This window comes from Neovison vison, chromosome 6 (genome assembly GCF_020171115.1).
Source record: "Neovison vison isolate M4711 chromosome 6, ASM_NN_V1, whole genome shotgun sequence".
NCBI classification, from domain to species: Eukaryota; Metazoa; Chordata; class Mammalia; order Carnivora; family Mustelidae; genus Neogale; species Neogale vison.
In genome coordinates, this window is record NC_058096.1 from 58815573 (window position 1) to 58834875 (window position 19303).

The 19303-nt window shown below is 42.8% G+C and overlaps 1 protein-coding gene across 11 annotated transcripts in view; it reads left to right on the forward strand.

Annotated features, from left to right (window-relative positions):
* PHLDB2 (pleckstrin homology like domain family B member 2) overlaps nt 1–19303 on the forward strand; it is a 224750-nt gene that overhangs the window by 121653 nt on the left and 83794 nt on the right. For all 11 annotated transcript variants that reach the window (XM_044251370.1, XM_044251371.1, XM_044251367.1 and 8 more), the window contains one exon: nt 16083–17419. In XM_044251370.1, coding sequence (XP_044107305.1) covers nt 16083–17419 — 1337 coding nt within the window. The remainder of the gene's footprint in view (nt 1–16082; nt 17420–19303) is intronic.

The window sequence follows — 19303 nt, forward strand, 5'->3', positions numbered from 1 at the left end:
GTGTCTCTGTTTGAAGTGGTGGAGGAAAGATACTTGGGAAATTGAGCTAAGAGTTTGCTAACCCCTATCTTCAAGAATCTAGACCAAAGCCAGAACTCATTAGCAACCTTTTCAGAAACATCTTATTTACTGGCTTTTGCACAAGAGAGGAAAGAAAAAGCCAAACTGATCAAAGCAAACCCTTGGTTTTCCTTCTCTTCAAAGTGCTGTTTTGAAGTCTGTAAGCCAAGAGTTGATTCTGGAGCATACTGGGAAAGATCCTGTGAAAAGGCGCAGATGAGGTTATGACTTTGTGTGCTAGTTCTCAACCCTTTGCAGGGAGGCCTACTATGAATGATTTGTAAAGGCGGAGCTTTGTACTTCTTTCAAGTGTAATACATGTGCTTTAAAAATCTCACTGTTAGGTCTTGGTGTGCTTGACTTATTAACAATGTATCACCCATGTGAAACAAAAACAACTTTTGAGTGATGTGCCTTGTTTTCAAGCCCCGATACGCATTACAGTCATGGTTCTCTATTGAGGATGAGGGGAGATTTTGCACGCCCTCCCCCGACCCCCAGGCAGGGGAAATTGGCCAATGTATGGAAACTTTTTTTGGCTGTTCCAGCTGGAGGTAGGGAACATCCCCGCTTGCCAGCTGGGCTGCATCTGGTGGGTAGAGGCCTCAGCTGCTGTGTAATATGCTACAGTACACAGAACACACCCAAAGAATTCTTCAGCTCCCAAATCTAGAGAACTGCTCTAGAATAATACTCTAAAATACTACCTCATTACCTCGTGGGCATATGTTAATAAGATTAAGGATCTTAGTCTACTTTGGCTCTTCAGGAAACCAACTGTGTTCTAGTTAAACACAAAGAGACCATGTCATAGAAGCCTTTTCGTCAGCACCAGATTCTTTCACCCTTGGCATTAAGAGCCTCAGTATACCAAAGATGTGAAGGAACTTGTGTTCACAGACAACTTGGAGTTCGTTTAAAAATCACAGAATTTGGGAGTGTTGGGGCACAAGGGAGCCTCAGAGATCACCAAGTTCAACCTTCTTATTTTATAGATGTGAAAACAGAGATGTCCAGAGATTAGTGACTCATAAGGTCTCAAGTGAGTTTGTGGCAGATGTAGTTCTAGGTATAACCCAGAATTAGAGAATTTAGAAATTGATATTCAAGCCACTGTAATAAACAAACAAACAGACCAAAAAACTCAATCCTGGACCTGACCTGTCGTGAGAGTTTGGAGTTTAGAGGTACCATTCTCCATGAGGAAATAAATAAACCCTTGACTGGAGAAGAGTAGCGTCAGCCATGGAGGCAGTGCATCAGATCTCTGGGTGTGCTGGCCCGAAGAAGGAGATCATTCCGTTGTGTGACCTGTGACACTCCACATCTGATGCCTGCACCGTCCTTCCCGCAGCAAAGTGGGCAACAGATGGTTTCACAAACACAGCAGATGCTGCTTTTGAATCCAGGTACAAAACAGAACATTTGAGATTTTCAGTCCCTCCCTGCCTTATGGGTTAAGAGTAGAGTACATAAATGGATAGAGTTGTCTTGGACAAAAGGGAAATGAGAGCGGCCTCCTGAGTATGGGGTTTAAAAAGACACCTGGTATATAAGGAAATGAGCACACATGGGGGCAATTTGGGGGGAAATTCACATGATGAATGGCTATCTATGATAACTGTGATTGCACAGGGCTTGGGTTAGGAGCTCGGCTATCCTTTGGGCAAGTGAGACAAAAGAATCCTGGAAATAAAAAGAAATCCTCTTCTCCGACTCCTTTGCCCATGATGCACTCAACTTGCCTGAATAGTGCAGGACCTGCAAGTCAAATCTAACTCCTGTGCCATTGTGCTTTCTTATACCCCCGTCTCTACCACTCCATCTGTTTACCTAATGGGGAAGAACAAGATAATAGCATAAAAACTATTGTCAATTTCCTAGGAGAGTTTAAAAAGGAGGGCATTTGTGAATGGCTGCTTGTATAAAGGGGTTATCTCAGTGAGCTTTGAAGTATCAGAAGAGCCGTGTCCATATGGCCTGATCAGTGACAAACATTTGTATGCTAACATTTACATTTCGATGTTTAGTCATTAGGCTTGTGATTACGGATTCTAGTTCTGTGTGCTAAGTGATCCTGCCGTAGTAGTTAATAATGCTCTAGTTTCAGAGGTTTGGGCATTAGAGAAAACTTTTTTTCATATGCCTTTCTTGGGAGAGGTGGGAATTCTGAACTGTGCTGAAGTAAGTTGTTCTTATTTCAACAGCGAGCCAGTGGGTGCACCTCAAGGCCAAGCACACAGTAGAATATTTAGAAATGATTTGAAAGTGAGGACTTTTTAAGGGGTCTGCTGCCTGCAGGTGCCACAATAAAGAACAGTAGCAGCCCCTCCCATGATCCCCCTTTTTTATTTTATTTTATTTTTTCAGACGATGGGAGGAGAAGATGTGAGTTGACTTTGTTTTTTATTTTGTTTTGTTTTGTTTTAAATAACTGTTGCTTGGAAATATTTATTGGCATTTGAGTAACATGACTCGTCTTTTGAAAGTGAATGAGACCAAATATGTTAGCTCAGGTTGTCAGATCCCTTCAGGATAAACAGACAAGAACTTGTCTCCATCACACAGGATTTGAATCTTCTAGGGGTTAATTTACACACAGTTGTTTTCATGATATTTAGGGATGTTTCTGACATGTGACTATAGCTGTAGCAGCTAATGGTCAATAATAGAAAAGAAACCCAGGTTTAAAAATCATTTTATGAGATGTGACAGGAAAATCAGGGATTGGAGAAGCTTGCTATACAAAGAAACAGATAAGATCTAGAGTGCAAGCTAAGTCACATGGAAAAGTTTTTGAGAGTTTTTTTTTATAAGACACGTTTTGGTTAGTGTGTAGAAGTTGATTTATTAGACAAACTGCTTTTTGTCTTTACAAATTAAGGGAAAGGAAAAGTTGGTGCATGCCAATATTTAATATCATTACCTCAAGCAGGGTCGGCCTTTTCTAAGACTTGCTGCTAATTCTGGAGTTCTGCGGAAATTAGTGTTGATCATCTTGGAATATTTGGTTTGCACATTGTGTGTGACTTCTCATTGATTGTGGAATTACCATATGGAATAGCAAAAGGCTAAAGGTTACAAGATTTTTCTTAACCCACTGAGCCACCCAGGCGCCCCAACAAGATTTTTCTTAGATGTATTTCTTGACCACTGTAGTACTAAAGCAAGGACAGTTAAAGCGAAGGAAAGCCTGCTCCTGTGTTCTTTCGACCAGTTCAGACCCAGCATGAATAGTGCTTCAGAGCCAATAGATACTCAGGGGAGACTGGGAACTGATGTCTGGCTGCCACGCTGCTTACGTCATCGTAGAAGTAGGTTTTTGAAAACAGCTTAAGATTTTTTAAGGAAATGGCAAGCTATGGGAATGCAGAGCAAGTATTTCTTATACATCATGCTGAATCAAATACCCTTATGATATTGCATTAACATAGCTCTGACTGGGCCTTTTTCCCACTATGTTATGCTGAAACAATGTACCATGCCCTTGGAATGTCATGGGCAACAGCGTGGGGGCAAGCTTTTCCCAGTTAGGTCGCTGCCACCTTATCACTAAAACATGTTTCTGTTCTGTGGTCATTTCCATTTCCTGCGTTGTAGAACTGGCACTCCTGTGTTACTGAACCAGCATCTCCCTGAATCTAGAAAGCTGGAGCAGGAAGAACACCCAGGTCGCCCTTACCATTTTAAATATGGGAAGCCTCTGCTAAGATAAGGTGAAGACAGGCAAAGTGACTTGCTCCGGCTCCTGCTTCTGCTGGAGATTTTGGCAGAACCGGGACTAGGACGGGTCTCCTGACTCATGCCCCTGGCAGCCTGTCCAGTGTTCTCTGTACTAAATTGGTCATTACAAAAAAAATAACATCCTAATGAAACCATTTCCTTTATTAGGTCTTTCGGTCACAGTTATAAACAACAGCATTGATTAAATTGAATTTAGTTAGTTGATTATGGATCTCTGCTGGTTCAAGGCCTTTCTCTTTCCCTCCCAAGCAATAACTGGTCTTTATTTATTATTATAATAAAGCAGTGTCTTATAATACCCACTCTGCGTAATCAACCATTAAGTAATGAGGAGATGGTGTCATGACCATTTCATTTTGTTTACTTTACGGCATTTTTGAAATCCATCTGCTCAGTTTTTGAGTTGAAGGGAAAAACACGACTTTGGAAGATGTGGTTACCTTGTGTTTGTTTCATCTCTCCTAAGCCTACTTAAGCTCTATTCCCAGTTCATAAATTTTGGGTAAGAGAATGGGGAATGTAGTGTTTGGGGATTTAGGGAACGTTACTTTGGAAGATTAAAAGATGACTCTCAAGAGATTGCATTTTGATCAGTAGACTGGAATGTGGACAGGGTGGTAAAAAGATCAAAGTTTGGTCCCTTAGACTCTCAGCTTCCGGTTCAAGTCCCTAATGGTGGTTTCAGGATCAAGAGAGAGCATCTTTATCCCAATATGATCCTAAGGTCAACATCTTTCTTGCTTGGAATTGGCCTTGAGTTGAAGGATGCTTTTTCCTGGAGGACCCCTTACTTTGGGACGTGAATCTGAAGTAAGCTGTGCGTGCACGCGCACGTGCGCGCGCACACTCACACGACCCCCAGTTTAGCTATTTCCCGAGTCCCCCCACTTCTCTGGTTTTATCTTCACTATGGTGATAACATAACAGAGGAGGACTCTTCCAGGTTTATAGTCAGAATCATTCAACCCAGGGATGAATTATACCAACGATCAGAAAAAAGAAACATCTGGAAACATTGGATTTGGGGGGAGGGGAAACTTCAGGAATCTTCATCCTGACCTGAAACCGTTTTAGGATTCTATAAAGAACTCTGAAAAATATGAGTCTAAATTTCTTCTAACTCTCTCACTTTCAAAGAGGGAGGAACCTAATTTATCTATAAAGCTTGTCAGTCTCTCTTAGCACAAATCTGTAATAAGGCTTGTGTGTGTGTGTGTGTGTGTGTGTGTGTTAAAGTTTTTTTGGGGCTCACATTCTTCAAGATACAGCAAGGTTGGCAGTTTTTGTGAATACTTCTACATTTTAACTTTCTGAAGAGATGGTTCTTCTTTGGGCACACTTAGTGGTGAAATTTAGTTACTGCACCTAGCGTTATCTAGCAAGCATTCTGAATGTAACCGCCTGACCCTTGGAATCTGTACAATGCATTTTTTTTTCAAATTTACCCCATGTGTTTAAAAAAATTAGCTTTTAAGAGCTAATTTTAAGAGCTTCAATATGATAGAGGGTTAATATTTCATACTTAAAAAAAATTAGGTAGAAGCCACTGATAGGACCCCATGATGCTTTGTAAAGTGAACCAGTGTTATTTTTAAGTCAATATATGTTCATATATTTTTATTCATATTGATTTTCAAAATGCATACATCTTACCTTTTAAATATTTTCTTATGGAAAATTTTAAGCTTACACAAAAGTTAACAGAATAATACAGTGAAATCTCACGTACCTTCCATATGTGATCCTAACCTTGCTTCATCTGTAGACCTTCTTCCCCCAAAACATGGATTGTTATAAAGCAAATTTTAAACACTATACTATTTCGTTCATAAATAATTTAAAATAACTCGAAGAGATTAGGGCTTTTTAAAAAATAACTATATCATTAGTACACCTAAAAAAATAGCATTTACAATATCATCTATTTTCTAGTCACCGTCCAGATTTTTTTTGTCTCATAAAATTTTTTTAATAATTGGACTGTTCAAAACAAGATCCAAATAAGGCCTATGCATTACATTTAATTGGTATGTCTCCCAAGTCTCCTTTAATCCAGAACAGCTCCCTCTCGTTCTTGTTCTTTTTTTTTTTCCTTTGCCATATGCTGGTTGAAGATACTGGGATGTGTTGTTGTTGTTTTGTAGCCTTTCCCATATTCTAGATTTAAGTGATAGCATCTCTGTGGTGGTTATTATATTTCCTCGGCCTTGTGTTTTCTGTAATCAGAGACAGCGTGTTTTTCATTAGAGACCTTTCCTACCACGTCACTGTGTTGAACTGAATTTATAATATATGTATGTAAATGTTTATTGCATTAATATTGTCTCTTTTTTAAAATATTGCTAAAGCTACTTTAATAACGGCATGAACACTGATGTGAATCTAACCGATAAACGTCACATCTTGAGGATTTAGGTACGAGTCAGGGATTTTGTGGGTGGGAAAAGAATCTGAATGGCCCATCTGTGTTTTGAGGGTGTTTGTGCTTTGTGGCCTCCCTCCTGCCTGCCTTCCTCACCGGCTGGAGAGAGCCGTCACAGGAAATGTGCTGCCGAATTCCTTGGAGATTCTAAGGAATATTTCAAAGTTCATACCAAGAAGTCTCATTGAAGGGACTCGCACAAATTTTTATTTAAATCCGCCTACTTGATGTTTTACTAAAACTCTTCACTGCAGTCCTCTAAGATCTTTATTCCCATATAACCCTCTGGACTTCCACAAAATAGCCTCTGGTACAGGAGATAAAGATCCTCATTTAAAGTAGGGCTATTGCTGTAGGTTGTGATTACTTTTAAGAATCTTGGAATACCGTATGGAGTTCTTTTTTGGACAGAGCTTAAACTTCAGTACAGCGAGAGATGACAGAAGGGATCGGTGACGTGGGGTTAGCCTCCTTTATTGTGATAGGAAGGAGCTGGAACTCCTTATAACTTTCTGTCCTCACTCCTTCCAGCTGCGTTAAATGTCCTCATTACCCCTCATCGCTCACCACTCCCATCTGTGCTCGGTCCTCCCTCCAGGAGTATTTGATGCTTCTGATCTTTCTTTAATGGTTTCCCTGACTACTTAGGTGACTCAAGAATATAATGTAGCCACACTTCAAAAGCAAAACCAAAGTGTACCAAGAGAGAAACTGTGTGATCGGTGTCCTGAGAAGTCATGTCAGCCATTCCATGGTCCTCACCTCTCTCCCTGGCCCGGCTGTGGGTCCCCCTGCCGGCCAGCCAGTTGCAAGAGGGCCCTGAGTTGTCTCAGTTCTGGGGAGCCTCCCCTGGCCGTCCTGGCGAGCCTTCGTGTGTTTCCTGCTGCCGTGGGCATGTCTGTGTCATGCTTGTCTGTGAGGGTGTGGGTGCATAACTGCCCGCGGTTAAGATTTACAGCCACCTGTGAATGGGTTCCATCTGCAGAGACAAAAGAGCCTCCTTACTCTGCCATTCAAAATACATTAATTCTTGTGGGACTGCTTTTTTTTTTCCCCCCCTTGGATCTTACAGGAAAATGAAAATATCCTCCTTTGAGATTATCAACCCATGTGTGTGTGTCTAATGGGTAATAATGATTTCGTTCAAATAGGAAGACCATTTTTTTTTCCTTTTTTTTTTTAGAGTTTATCTATTTATCTGAGAGGGAGAGCAAGAGAGAGCACAAGAGTGGGGTAAGGGTCAGAGGGAGAATCAAACTCCCGGCTGAGCAGGGAGGCCAATGTGGAACTTGATCCCACAACTCTGGGATCATGACCTGAGCCCAAGGCAGATGCTTAGCCTACTGAGCCACCCAGGTGCCCCGAAATAGGCAGATCTTTAAATGACAAAGAACATGGTGCAAGGGGAGAGGAGTGGGAATCTACTGGCTGCTCCGTTTATTTGCAAAAAGAACAAGAAGGGTACTCGGTCTACTACTAGAAGTGTTTTTCTTCTCTGCACTGGTATAGAAAAGCTTGAGTGAGGAGCAAGAGTTTAAAGGAGCAGAGTTTAGGACGTGGGATGAAGGGAGTGGTGGATGAGGAGATGAGTGCAGAGATGATGATTTCGGGATGCTCGCGGACACTGTGTGTGGAGGGCGATCTGTGGAGCAGACAGGGTCTGGGGATGTTTGCGGGAGGAGGTGTTTGCCCGTGGGTGTAGGGCTGAGTGGAGAGGTGAGGCTTGTTTGCAGAGATGGAGGAGGCCGAGAAGCGATGAAAGGAAATATTTGTTCAAAAGGAGGGTATGTTTGCGAAAGGGAGAGCGGAGAGGACTGATTTCAATGAGGATGGTGTTTGGATAACACAGGATGGGGGACGTGGGGAAATGGCTGCTTTCGGAGCCCTGAAATAAGAATATGGCTAGAGGGGCACCTGGGTGGCTCAGTGGTTAAGCCGCTGCCTTCGGCTCAGGTCATGATCTCAGGGTCCTGGGATCGAGTCCCACATCGGGCTCTCTGCTTGGCGGGGAGTCTGCTTCCCTCTCTCTCTCTGCCTGCCTCTCTGCCTACTTGTGATCTCTCTCTGTCAAATAAATAAATAAAATCTTAAAAAAAAAAAAAAAAGAATATGGCCAGAGAAGGAAGTGCTTGTTCCTGAAGCTTCTCGTTAGCCACTGCCCCCCCTCCCACCCCACACATCATGTTTTCTTGTTGAGATTAGTGGAAAAAGAGGGAGGTTTTGTATCCATTGTTCTCCATTCTTAAGCTTGGAGTTTGAGGCTGAAATAGATTTCCCGGTTTTCCCTTTTCATCCTCGCAAAGCTCCCCCTCCAGCCCCATCTGCTGCGGCAGGAATACCCCTCCTCCCTAGAATTCCTGTAAAGAATGGCACTGCTTCTGAGGGACTGCTCTACGCTGGTGTCTGAATTCAATTACATGTCATCAGTGCTTGCTTTATTTATAACCTCGCCATATTGTAAACATCAGCGCTGAAAGAGACCAGCCCCTAGACCACCAGTGTTCTGGGAGAGCTTTGAACACCAGCGTCAGCCATGGTCTGTGACAGCAGAGGTGCCCTGAGCCAGCCCCCAATCTCCACGGGCCTGTGTAGGGCACAGTGGAGACTCAAACTTTTTAATAAGGTAGAAATTTTCATCGATACCTTCCTGATCTTGGAGGGTTATTATTTTTTTCTGAGTTTGCTTCCATAATCTGCATCCTCACCTCTTCCCAGCTATATGAAACAGTCTCCACTCTCCCATGGTCTACCCTGCTCTGCCAGTCCCCCACTGATGAATCCCTGCCGTCCTGGGTGACCCTAAGAAGTGTCTGTGCATGACAGCGTCAGACGACAAGTAATGCATCCTATAGTTAAGGACCCCTCCAAACTGTTTTGGGTTTCTGGATAACTGCATTTATATGGACCAGACTGTAAGTCCTTCTCCCTTAACACAACACAATGCAAGGCAGTGCAATGCAACACAACACACATTTTATGTTAATTTGTTTGTTTCTTAAAACTTACCTTTCCGGGTGTGTTTTCAGTCTCTTGAAACCTAGATCCCTCCAGCACTGGCCATTGCAGGGCCACAAATTCACCGCTGGTGACACAGTTTCAACGGGGTCAGCTTCACTGTATTTTTACTGAGTGTAAAGGGTGCTGGAGAACCCTTGTTTCAAAACAGATGCCAGAACTGTGTGTCAGAGAGGAAAGGAGCTACCAAGAAACTTACCAACACGATTAGTTTTTCACGTAATTTTCTTCTCTAGGGAAAAAGTGCTGTGAGTTTCTGTGCAATCTTCCGGAGATCTCTTCATGACTTCTGGCATTTTCTAATTGACAGTGAGCTGATGTACATTTCAGGTGATAAAATAATAGGAGCTCTGGGGGGATTAAATTTATGGATTGGAAAGTAAGCCCAAATGTTTTAACACACATTAACTTCTTTCCTGTTTAGACTTCCCGGTGTTGTCTTTTCTCTCAGACGGGCACCAGATGCCTTCTCCCCTTCTCCACGCCCATTCTGTGGATATGCATGTAATAGACACAGTTTCTAAAGCCCTCAGGACTCTTGCTTCTATAGTAACAACGCAGTCATTTTATAATTCCCCTAAGACTTCTTTTTGTTTGCATAAGATGTTTAGGAAACCCAAAATAAACACATCAGGGTAGACCCAGAAGCCAGGCTGGAAAAATGAGTCTTCCTCACCTGCCTCCCCTTTTACACATGTTAATGCAGATCTCTCTCCGCCTTGCCCTCCCTCTCGTTTGCCACTTTGACAACACCTTCCTTTTACCTGCCACCATCCTAGTTCTTACTCAGCTGTGGTCTCTGATGCATTCTGTTTGCAGTGTTCCTGTCCCAACAATCCTTCCCTCATTTCCAGGGAATTCATTAAACCCAAACTCTCCCAACTGGGTTCTCTACCCTCCGGCCTCTCCCCTCCTGGCTCACGCTTTCATCCTCCTTCAAAGGACGTGCTGGATACCGTTCTCCGTCCTCCTGTGCTTTCCCCATTTCTAAACTTCCACTTATGTGATCTCACTTGCAATGAAGAGAATACTCCGGAAGTAGCGAAGGAGAAAGGTGTCATGCCATGATTGTCACTCCCAGGCTCAGAAAGGGCACCAGCTGCTTCTTTACCTTTTGAGTTGAATTGATTGGTGGAATTAGAAGACACCAAGTTGAGACAAGTATACAGATGCACTCAGCTAGGGCAGGTAAACCAAACTTCAGGAAAATGAGTCAGTTCTGTATTTGTATTTGGTGATAAATTTTTACATGTACAGCCAAATGTTTACATAACCTTAACAGACCCAGTGAGATTGAATTGAAAAACTAGGGTATCAAACATGAATATCCCTTCAAATACTCTCTGGAACATTCTTCCATCCACATCATGCTTGACTTTCCCCTACAAGTATGTATGTATGGGGGAGAAATGTTGCATGTTTCTCAAATATGGTTTCTTATTTGCAAATGTCCTGCTTGCCTCTTTCCCAGAGTCTATAAAGCTGATTTTTTCAGGAACTACTGTGTTGCAGTATTTTGGTATTACATTTTGTTGGGCCAACCAAACTGTTTGAGGAAAGCTTGTGTGAGGAGGTGAGGGGTATCAAGGGTTAGCACCCTATAATTCAGTGAGAAGTCTGTAGTAGTTTGGTATTCTCTGGTTTTATTTCCCCAAATGAAGAGGGAAGAGAATTTGTTAGTATTTTATTTGGGTTATTAAGTAGCATTTGCAACTGTAAACAAGTTCAAATATAGTAACATAGTTTATCATCTGAAATGACATCATCATCTTAGATGGCTGAATCAAAAATTAAGCTTTTTGTTTCCCATACCAAAATAGAATTTATTTACTTTATAATAGTGACCTGACCAGTTTTATTCGGAGAAAACAGAAAAACTATACTCTTTAAGAAAATTAAACCTTTAAACATCCATTTTTGACATGAGGTGTTAAACCCTTCAGCTTTGTGCCGTTCACAGAGTAAATATTTAAAATGCAGTGTTTGGGCTCGCTGTTTAATTTTTGACGTCTACTTAATCACATGTGCTCTGACTTGCTTTCAGGATTGCTGTCTCTGCACATTGTGGGAATTCTTCTAACTTAGCTCTGTTTCCCATTTTGTATACATTATCTTAAAAACCAAAGTCTCCCCACTAACTGACTTTAATTCTCTTCTTGTCTATTCTAATATCTCATGGATTTCCTTTTGTAGCCTTGTCTAAAATATCCTAAATGGTTGGAAGGTTGCTTTCCGATTTAAACCACTCTGAGACTAGGCCAATGGCTGGGACCCTTGAGGTCATATCATACATGGTGGTGGAGAGGGGTAACGATTTAAATTACTATGAGAGAGAAATGCATCATTATTAAATATAGTTCATCTTAGCAGAGTTATGTACTAGACTTTTTTTTTTCAAAAAGGAGCATAATATAGAAAATAACCGTATCTTTTTCCTTACACAATTTTTGTTATTAATTCTGTCGGAGACGGGATATTTGCTGCATGTACAAGTAGCATAACCTCTGATGGGCTTGGGAGTTTTTATACCCTTAAAAACACGGAATTTTAGGTGTAGAAGTGGTCCTATGCTACCATCAGAGAGTACTCATCAGATTCCCTTTCCTTCAGGGGACTAAACTTTGTTGTCATTTCTTTCCACCATGTTTTCCATAGACTCCCCACTCTCACTGGTTTTTTATCCTTTACCAGTGCATCAGTCAGTTTTCTGTAAAGGCATGTGTCACCCTGTATGGCAATCATTTGTTCTTACGAGTGTCTTTCTCTTTGGATCATAAACTGTGTAAAGGCGGAAAGTGGTCTATGACCACATACTTCCCAGTGGCCAGCTGAAAGCCTAGTTTATGGTAAGAACTTAAGGAAGATTAACACCCTCGTAGTACCTAACAACCCCCAAATCTCAGTGGCTTAAGACAGCCTTGGGTTGGCAAGGGTCCTGTTTCACGGTGTCCTCATTGAGGGGGATAGGCTAATAAAGTCTGGATAAACTTGGATGCATGCTAGGCATCTTGGCAAGGGGGTGGAAAGAGTGAATCATGCCCCAGCCCTTCATGTTTCAGCTTGCAACTGACATGTCACTTTCTCTCATAGTGTCTTGATCAAAGCAGGAAACATAGCCATACACGACTATGACCCTGGGAGCAAGAGCAACACCTCTTTGTTTCTGAGAAAAGGAGAACAGGAATGTTTGCCAGTGCCACTAATACCTAAGTCAATATCTGATACATGGTGGGCACCTGAGAACCATTGAATGAATGAAATACTTAGAACTTTGTGCTGGGATTTTAGATTTTTCCGCACAGTAAGCAGAACCACTTCAAATATATGTACTGTTAACTACATTTTTAAAAATTAATTTATATATTTTTTCCGCATAACAGTATTCATTGTTTTTGCACCACACCCAGTGTTCCATGCAATATGTGCCCTCCTTAGTACCCACCACCTGGCTCCCCCAACCTGCCATCCCCCGCCCCTTCAAAACCCTCAGGTTGTTTTTCAGAGTCCATAGTCTCTCATGGTTCACCTCCCCTTCCAATTTCCCTCAACTCCCTTCTCCTCTCCATCTCCCCTTGTCCTCCATGCTATTTGTCATGCTCCACAAATAAGTGAAACCATATGATAATTGACTCTCTCTGCTTGACTTATTTCACTCAGCATAATCTCGTCCAGTCCCGTCCATGTTGCTACAAAAGTTGGATATTCATCCTTTGTGATGGAGGCATAATACTCTGTAGTATATATGGACCACATCTTCCTTATCCATTCGTCCATTGAAGGGCATCTTGGTTCTTCCCACAGTTTGGCGACCATGGCCATTGCTGCTATAAACATTGGGGTACAGATGGCCCTTCTTCTCACTACATCTGTATCTTTGGGGTAAATACCCAGTATGTTAACTACATTTTTTAGAAGATGAGGATGCTAATATTACTTTACAAGCTATGTTCAGCAGACTTCTGAGAATTGTCTTATAACCACTCTGTTCACTTTACTCATATTAGGAAAGGCATTGTGCTTGATTTTCTAGTTTTTCAGATGCTTAGAGTATGGAATGGGTACATTTGAATGATTTAACGCTATGCCTGAGTCATTAAGAAGAAGAGCTGGGGAAAATGTTAAAGTCATCAAATATTTACATATTAAGTTAGTCTGACCAAGAAGCTTTTTTAGAAGAGTTAATATCTGGCTCAACAATTGGATAAGCGCTTCAGAAAAATGAGAACCTAATCGACTTAAAAGTGAAGTATTTCTGAGTACATTTAAGTTCTACTTTCTTAGCAAATTTCAGTGATGTAACAATGTTTTCGACTACAGTGTCGTCACCATGTTTTGCACTAGATCCTCAGATACCCATCTTGTAGCTGAAAGTCTGTGCCAACTCATTTACAACTTGAACGTTCTCTCTCTCTCTCTCACACACGCACAGACACACATACGTGTTTGTGAAGTGATGGATGTGTTAACTAGCCAGATGGTGAGACGCCATTCATAACATAATGTACATTAAATCACCATAGTGTCCATTCTAAATATCTTACAGTTTTATCTGTCAGTCATACCTCAATAAAGCTGAAATAAAATAAAATAAATATTTGGGTTATTCCCCTCCCCATAATAAATAGCACTGTAATGTCTTCATGGCCCCCTCTTTTCCTTGTTTCTTCAATTAGAAAATATTTAACTTGAGGGAATTGGCCAAGGTTTGCTGAAATTTCAGCATGGCCGACCAAGCGGAAAGAAGTACGGTGAGAACAGAGGGGAGCATGACTGGAGGTCATCTTGGTTTCAGTCCTCCGAGGGGACAGAGGGAGGTGTGTCTAAAACCAGGCTTGTGTTGCTCTCAAGGTCATAGCTGGTGGTCATAGGCAATTGCTGAAAGGGATATTTGGCTTGGGAGCAGAGATGGCACTGACCCTGAAGACTGAAAGATCTGACAAAGGCCAGATTGTAAGACCAGATTCCATCTGGGAGGCAGTTCTAAAGGAGAATCTCAATTTTTTTTTTTTTTTTTTTTAAGGCTGCTCCAAAAGATAATAATGGTTTTAATCCCTCAAGGCAGGAATTTGGGCTGGAGGGTAGAGAACCCCAAGCAGAGCTTATTGGAGGAAGCTGAGCTTTACAAGTTGATCAGTACTTAGCCCATCTAGGATTTAAGCACCCAGACTGTCACTTGGTCCCAGCCTGGGTAGGAAGCCATTCCCTGCTCTACTGCGTGAATCTGCCGAGGAAGTCTGCAAAGCTGAACAAGGAAGGCAAAGTCCCTGATCTCTGGCTAGGACGTGGGGGGAAGGCTGTGACAGAAATTGAAAGCTAGTGTTCATTGATTGTCTCACCAGTGGGTCCATGGGAGTCAGGAGAGGTTGGAGATGAGATGGAAGCACTACACTTACCCCTCTTCCTTGAATTTGTGGCGTCGTTATGGAAACAAGCACATTATAAAATTGGTTACTCACCATGAGCGACTCTGCTGATACAGAGACCAGAGTTGTAATACAGAGTGTCTGAGGAGCCTGAGGTGTTGGACGATCTCAGCAGAGCCCGAGTTCAATGAGAGTGTTCAAAACTGTGTCTTTGCTTTGATGATAATCTGCAGAATACATATTTTTATCAGGTACAAACACAAACCTTCTCATTTGCAGTGATAATTTGTATTTAATTTTTATTTATTTATTTATTTATTTGATAATTTGTATTTAAAGTATGTTTTCATAACCTAAAACTTTAGTTTTTTAAGTTAATGCAATTCAAACTGGAGTCCAAAAATACTCTTCCGGGTGCATACATTTTTAAAGAAACTGTAAGCATGGAGGATAGAATTCGAATCTGAGCCATGAAGAATGGGTGGGCTAAAGAGTGGGTGGGCTAAAGAGATAAAAGTGTTTCCACAAGAGACGAGAGTGTGAGATCAAGGATGAGCATGATTCATTTAGGGGACCTGGAACTTGAAGAATACTTCAGTTTCAGGTTTTAAGTCCTGCCTCCTGACCTTGACATGGCAATAGTTTTGGCAAATGTTTTCTCTGTTTCCTCGATTACCTGCCTTCTTCTGATGGATGCATGAACTTTATGACATCTTTATTGAGAACCTGACTCTCACAACCCCTTTAAAGGGTCATCTTCTGACCCTCATGTTACTGATCAGTATGTAACGTGAAACTTTCTTTGTGTGCCAGAATGTGAATTTTGTCTCTGCAGGACTGTACTTCTGAGCAGTTCATGATTCTAGCAGACTTCCAAAGGAGGGTGCGTTGCATCACCACGCTGGGTATTTGGTTGCTGCTCAGGAAGCAGGTGGTCCATCGAGGACCAGGACACTAACAGGACATTGTCTTGTTTATGGAAGAACCTCACCTGTACTTTGTTAGGCATTTATTCTTCTCAACTATCATCGATGGCCTCTCGAGTTATTTTTCTTTTGTACAAAAAGCATCCCAGATCAGTGTTCTTTTTTTTTTTTCTTAAGATTAAAAAGAGCACAAGCAGGGGCAGTGGCAGAATGAGAGGGAGGAACAGACTCCCCACTGAGCAGAGAGCGCTACATGGGGCTTGATCCTAGGACCCTGGGATCATGTCCTGAGCCAAAGGCAGAGGCTTAACTGACAGAGTCACTCAGGTGCACCCCGCCGCCCCCGCTCCAGATCAGTGTTCTTTATGGTTCTTCATTTTACAGTAGTTTAATGAGATTTATTACTAACACAGGGTTTGTGTTTGTTGATTACGTCATGTTTGTTAATTACATCAGACGGCAAGGCTGTTTGTTCAGATGTAGGCTGACAAGTACTTGGTCTTTTTCAATCTTCTTTGCTAAGTAAAACTTTCTTTTTTTCCCCCTTTACAGATTCCGACAAGATCATGGCGGAGCACAGCCACAAGCAGAAGCCGCTCGATTTACAGAATGGTAGCTTAGAGGCCAGCTTTGTGGCAAATTCCCTCGAGGACAATTCCCCAAACATGATGGAGAGCCTGAGCCCGAAGAAATATTCCTCCAGCCTAAGGTTTAAAGCCAATGGAGACTATTCGGGCTCTTACTTAACCCTCTCACAACCTGTGGCTGCTAAGAGAAGCCCTTCCCCTCTGGGATCCAATGTCAGGAGCAGCCCCTCACTAGCCAAAATCCAGGGAAGCAGGCAGTTCTCCTGTGATGGAACTGACAAAAGTATTTCCGTGAAACCGCCCACCCCTCTCCTCAGCACTTCCCCCTCCCTCAGTGGGTACCCACTTGGGAGAGCGGACTTTGATCATTATACTGGCCGGGACAGCGAAAGGTCCTTGAGGCTGGCAGAGAAGCCTCCCTATTCCAAATACAGCTTAAGGAATAAATCCCATGACAATGTCTACTTTCTCGGGGGGCTGGAAGGCCGAAAGGTGTCCGGCTCACTCCTGACCATGTGGAATGGAAGTTCCCTGAGCGACACTGGCCCCTCTCCCATCAGCAGATCGGGGGCAGCAAGCATGCCTTCAAGCCCAAAGCAAGCCAGGAAAATGAGCATCCAGGACAACCTGACCCTTCAGCCCAAGCTGAGCCGACACAAGGAGCCGGCGTCTGAAAACATCGGTTTAAGAACCAGGAAGTATTCGGGCAGCAGCCTGAGTCACATGGGAGCCTATAGCCGCTCTCTCCCCAGGTTACACAGGGCCACCGACAACCAGCTGACGCCTCTCAGTTTGCCTCCCAGAAACTCTCTGGGCAATTCCAAACGAACAAAACTGGGGGAAAAGGATCTACCTCATAGCATCATAGACAACGACAATTACCTGAATTTTTCTTCTTTGAGCTCAGGGGCTTTACCCTATAAACCCTCCGCATCGGAGGGGCATCCTTATGTCAGTTCCACCCTCAGCGTCCCTGCCAGTCCTCGAGTGGCTCGGAAGATGCTTCTGGCCTCCACCTCCTCCTGCACCTCTGATGACCTTGACAGGGCTCCCTACTCCGGGTCCGGCCCGGGGCACTCGTTTCCTCCCGGGGACACGTTCGCCGCCAGGAGGAACTTCTGTGGGTCTGTCGAGTTTGATGACGCCGACCTGGAGAGCCTCCGACAGGCCTCAGGAACTCCCCAGCCCATCCTCCGGGAGAGGAAAAGCAGCATCAGCTCCATTTCCGGCCGCGATGACCTGATGGACTATCACCGGCGGCAGAGGGAGGAGAGACTCAGGGAGCAGGAGATGGAGCGACTGGTAATCCTCATCCGACTTGACCTCACTCTTCCCTTGAGCAGCTTCTTGGAGACACACTTGGAGGCCTGTAGGAGCTCCACGTGCCCCAGCCACTGCTTTGCCTTTCTAGAATTCTGCTGTCCTTCCCTTTCTCAGTCCCTATGGCTGGTCACGTGGGGGCGTTTGAAGGCCTGCCTGTACCTAGTGTTAGATTACGTGGCTCTGGGAAGTCCTCTCACGCGTAGATTCCTGATAAACCTAACCGAGTGGTTGTGAATTTTACTGAATTTCTTATAAGTCTTACAGACTTTTCTTTAAGACAGTGAGTAAACACTGATTTGTATTACGGATGCCATCAAATTGATATGGCATGGTCTGATAGGAGTAATTGGGGAAATCACGACTGTTTAGGAATTAGGCAGTAACCTTTTCTGTAGAGCAAGTGGTCTAGAAAATTGAAAGGTCAGCTAAATGTTGCTCAGCCTTTTTCCTGCTCTGTACACATACACGTACCTTCCCCCCCACCCTATTCCCTTCTGCAGTGTCTCCTAGTCCATGCAGTGACACCCAAGTACACATCCAGGGAAGTTTTTTGAGTCGTCTTTTTCTGTTGAAAATGGATTTTTGCTGACTGTGGGAAATACTGAAAACAGTAAGAAAGGGGGATACTATCTCTTGAGAGTCCCATTCATGAATGAGGGCAAACTGCTGCGTTCTTACTCTTTTCTTTTAAGCGTAGACTTTTTTGCCTATGTGTTTCTTAGGACGACCAGGGTGAGAGTTTACTTTAATTCATTAATGCTGAGCTGTTCCTTAAAGAGGGATGCAACAGGGGTTGATAAAGCTGATTTACAAAAGTATAAGAGTATCAAAAGGATTTTCATTGCTAAAAGAAAGTATGCTGGAGTAAGATTTCTGAATCACATACCAAGCTGAGTAATGCCCTACAGGATAACAAAATTGTAACCTTTGGATTCGAATGGGCAGAAACCGTTTGCCTCTATCCAGGACAAAAACTGTTTGGAATTTTTCACAAAGAATCATTTGTGTCCCTCATAGATGTTGATAAGTCAGTATCGATCCTTGCATATAGCCTAACCAGTAATAGTGAATGCCAACGAACGTGCATACCCTTACAAAATTCTGCATTCCTTGGGTGGCTCTGTTAGATGGTGCTCCAGTAGGACAGTTTCCTTTGTGATCGTAAATAATCTTCCAGAGATTTTTCATGGTCACAAAAAGGCATTGTATTTGGGCTTGATTCATTGACAGTTCAGGAGAAGTTTTAATTAGCATATGAATAAGCCTTCTTGAATGCAGCATAGCAAATCTGGCTCTGTAGTGTGATGAACAACTCTTACTTTTTAAAAAATTATTATTATAGTATAATTGACACACAGAGTTACATTAGGTAAGTTAGTTTCCGGCGTACAACATAGTGATTCTGCACATCTATACCTTAGGCTAAGCTCACTGCAAGTGTGGCTTCCTTCTGTCACCTTACAAAGCTGTGCCATTGACTCTGTCCCCTAGGCTGTACCCTTCATCCCTGAGCAACTACTCTTAGGGAAGCCAGAAAGTTCAGCTCTATTGGATAATTTATTAAGGAATCCAGGAGAGCATTTCAGTGGCTTCCCTCACTCCAGTGATCTTTCTGAGATGCTATTATTTCCTCTTCTGTTCCAAGGACAGGAAACGACCAACCTCGAAAATCACCTCCAGTTTTCATCTTTAGCACTTTTAATTGTTGGCGAATTTCTCGTTCCTCCAGTTTCCCCAAATCTACGAAGGTTCCTGACAATCCAGGAAGTGACCTTCCTTACTGCCTGTCAAGTCAGGGCCTTGTAAGTCACAAACTAGGTCTTGGTTCAATTTCTTGGGAGAATTTTATGGATATTGCCTCCA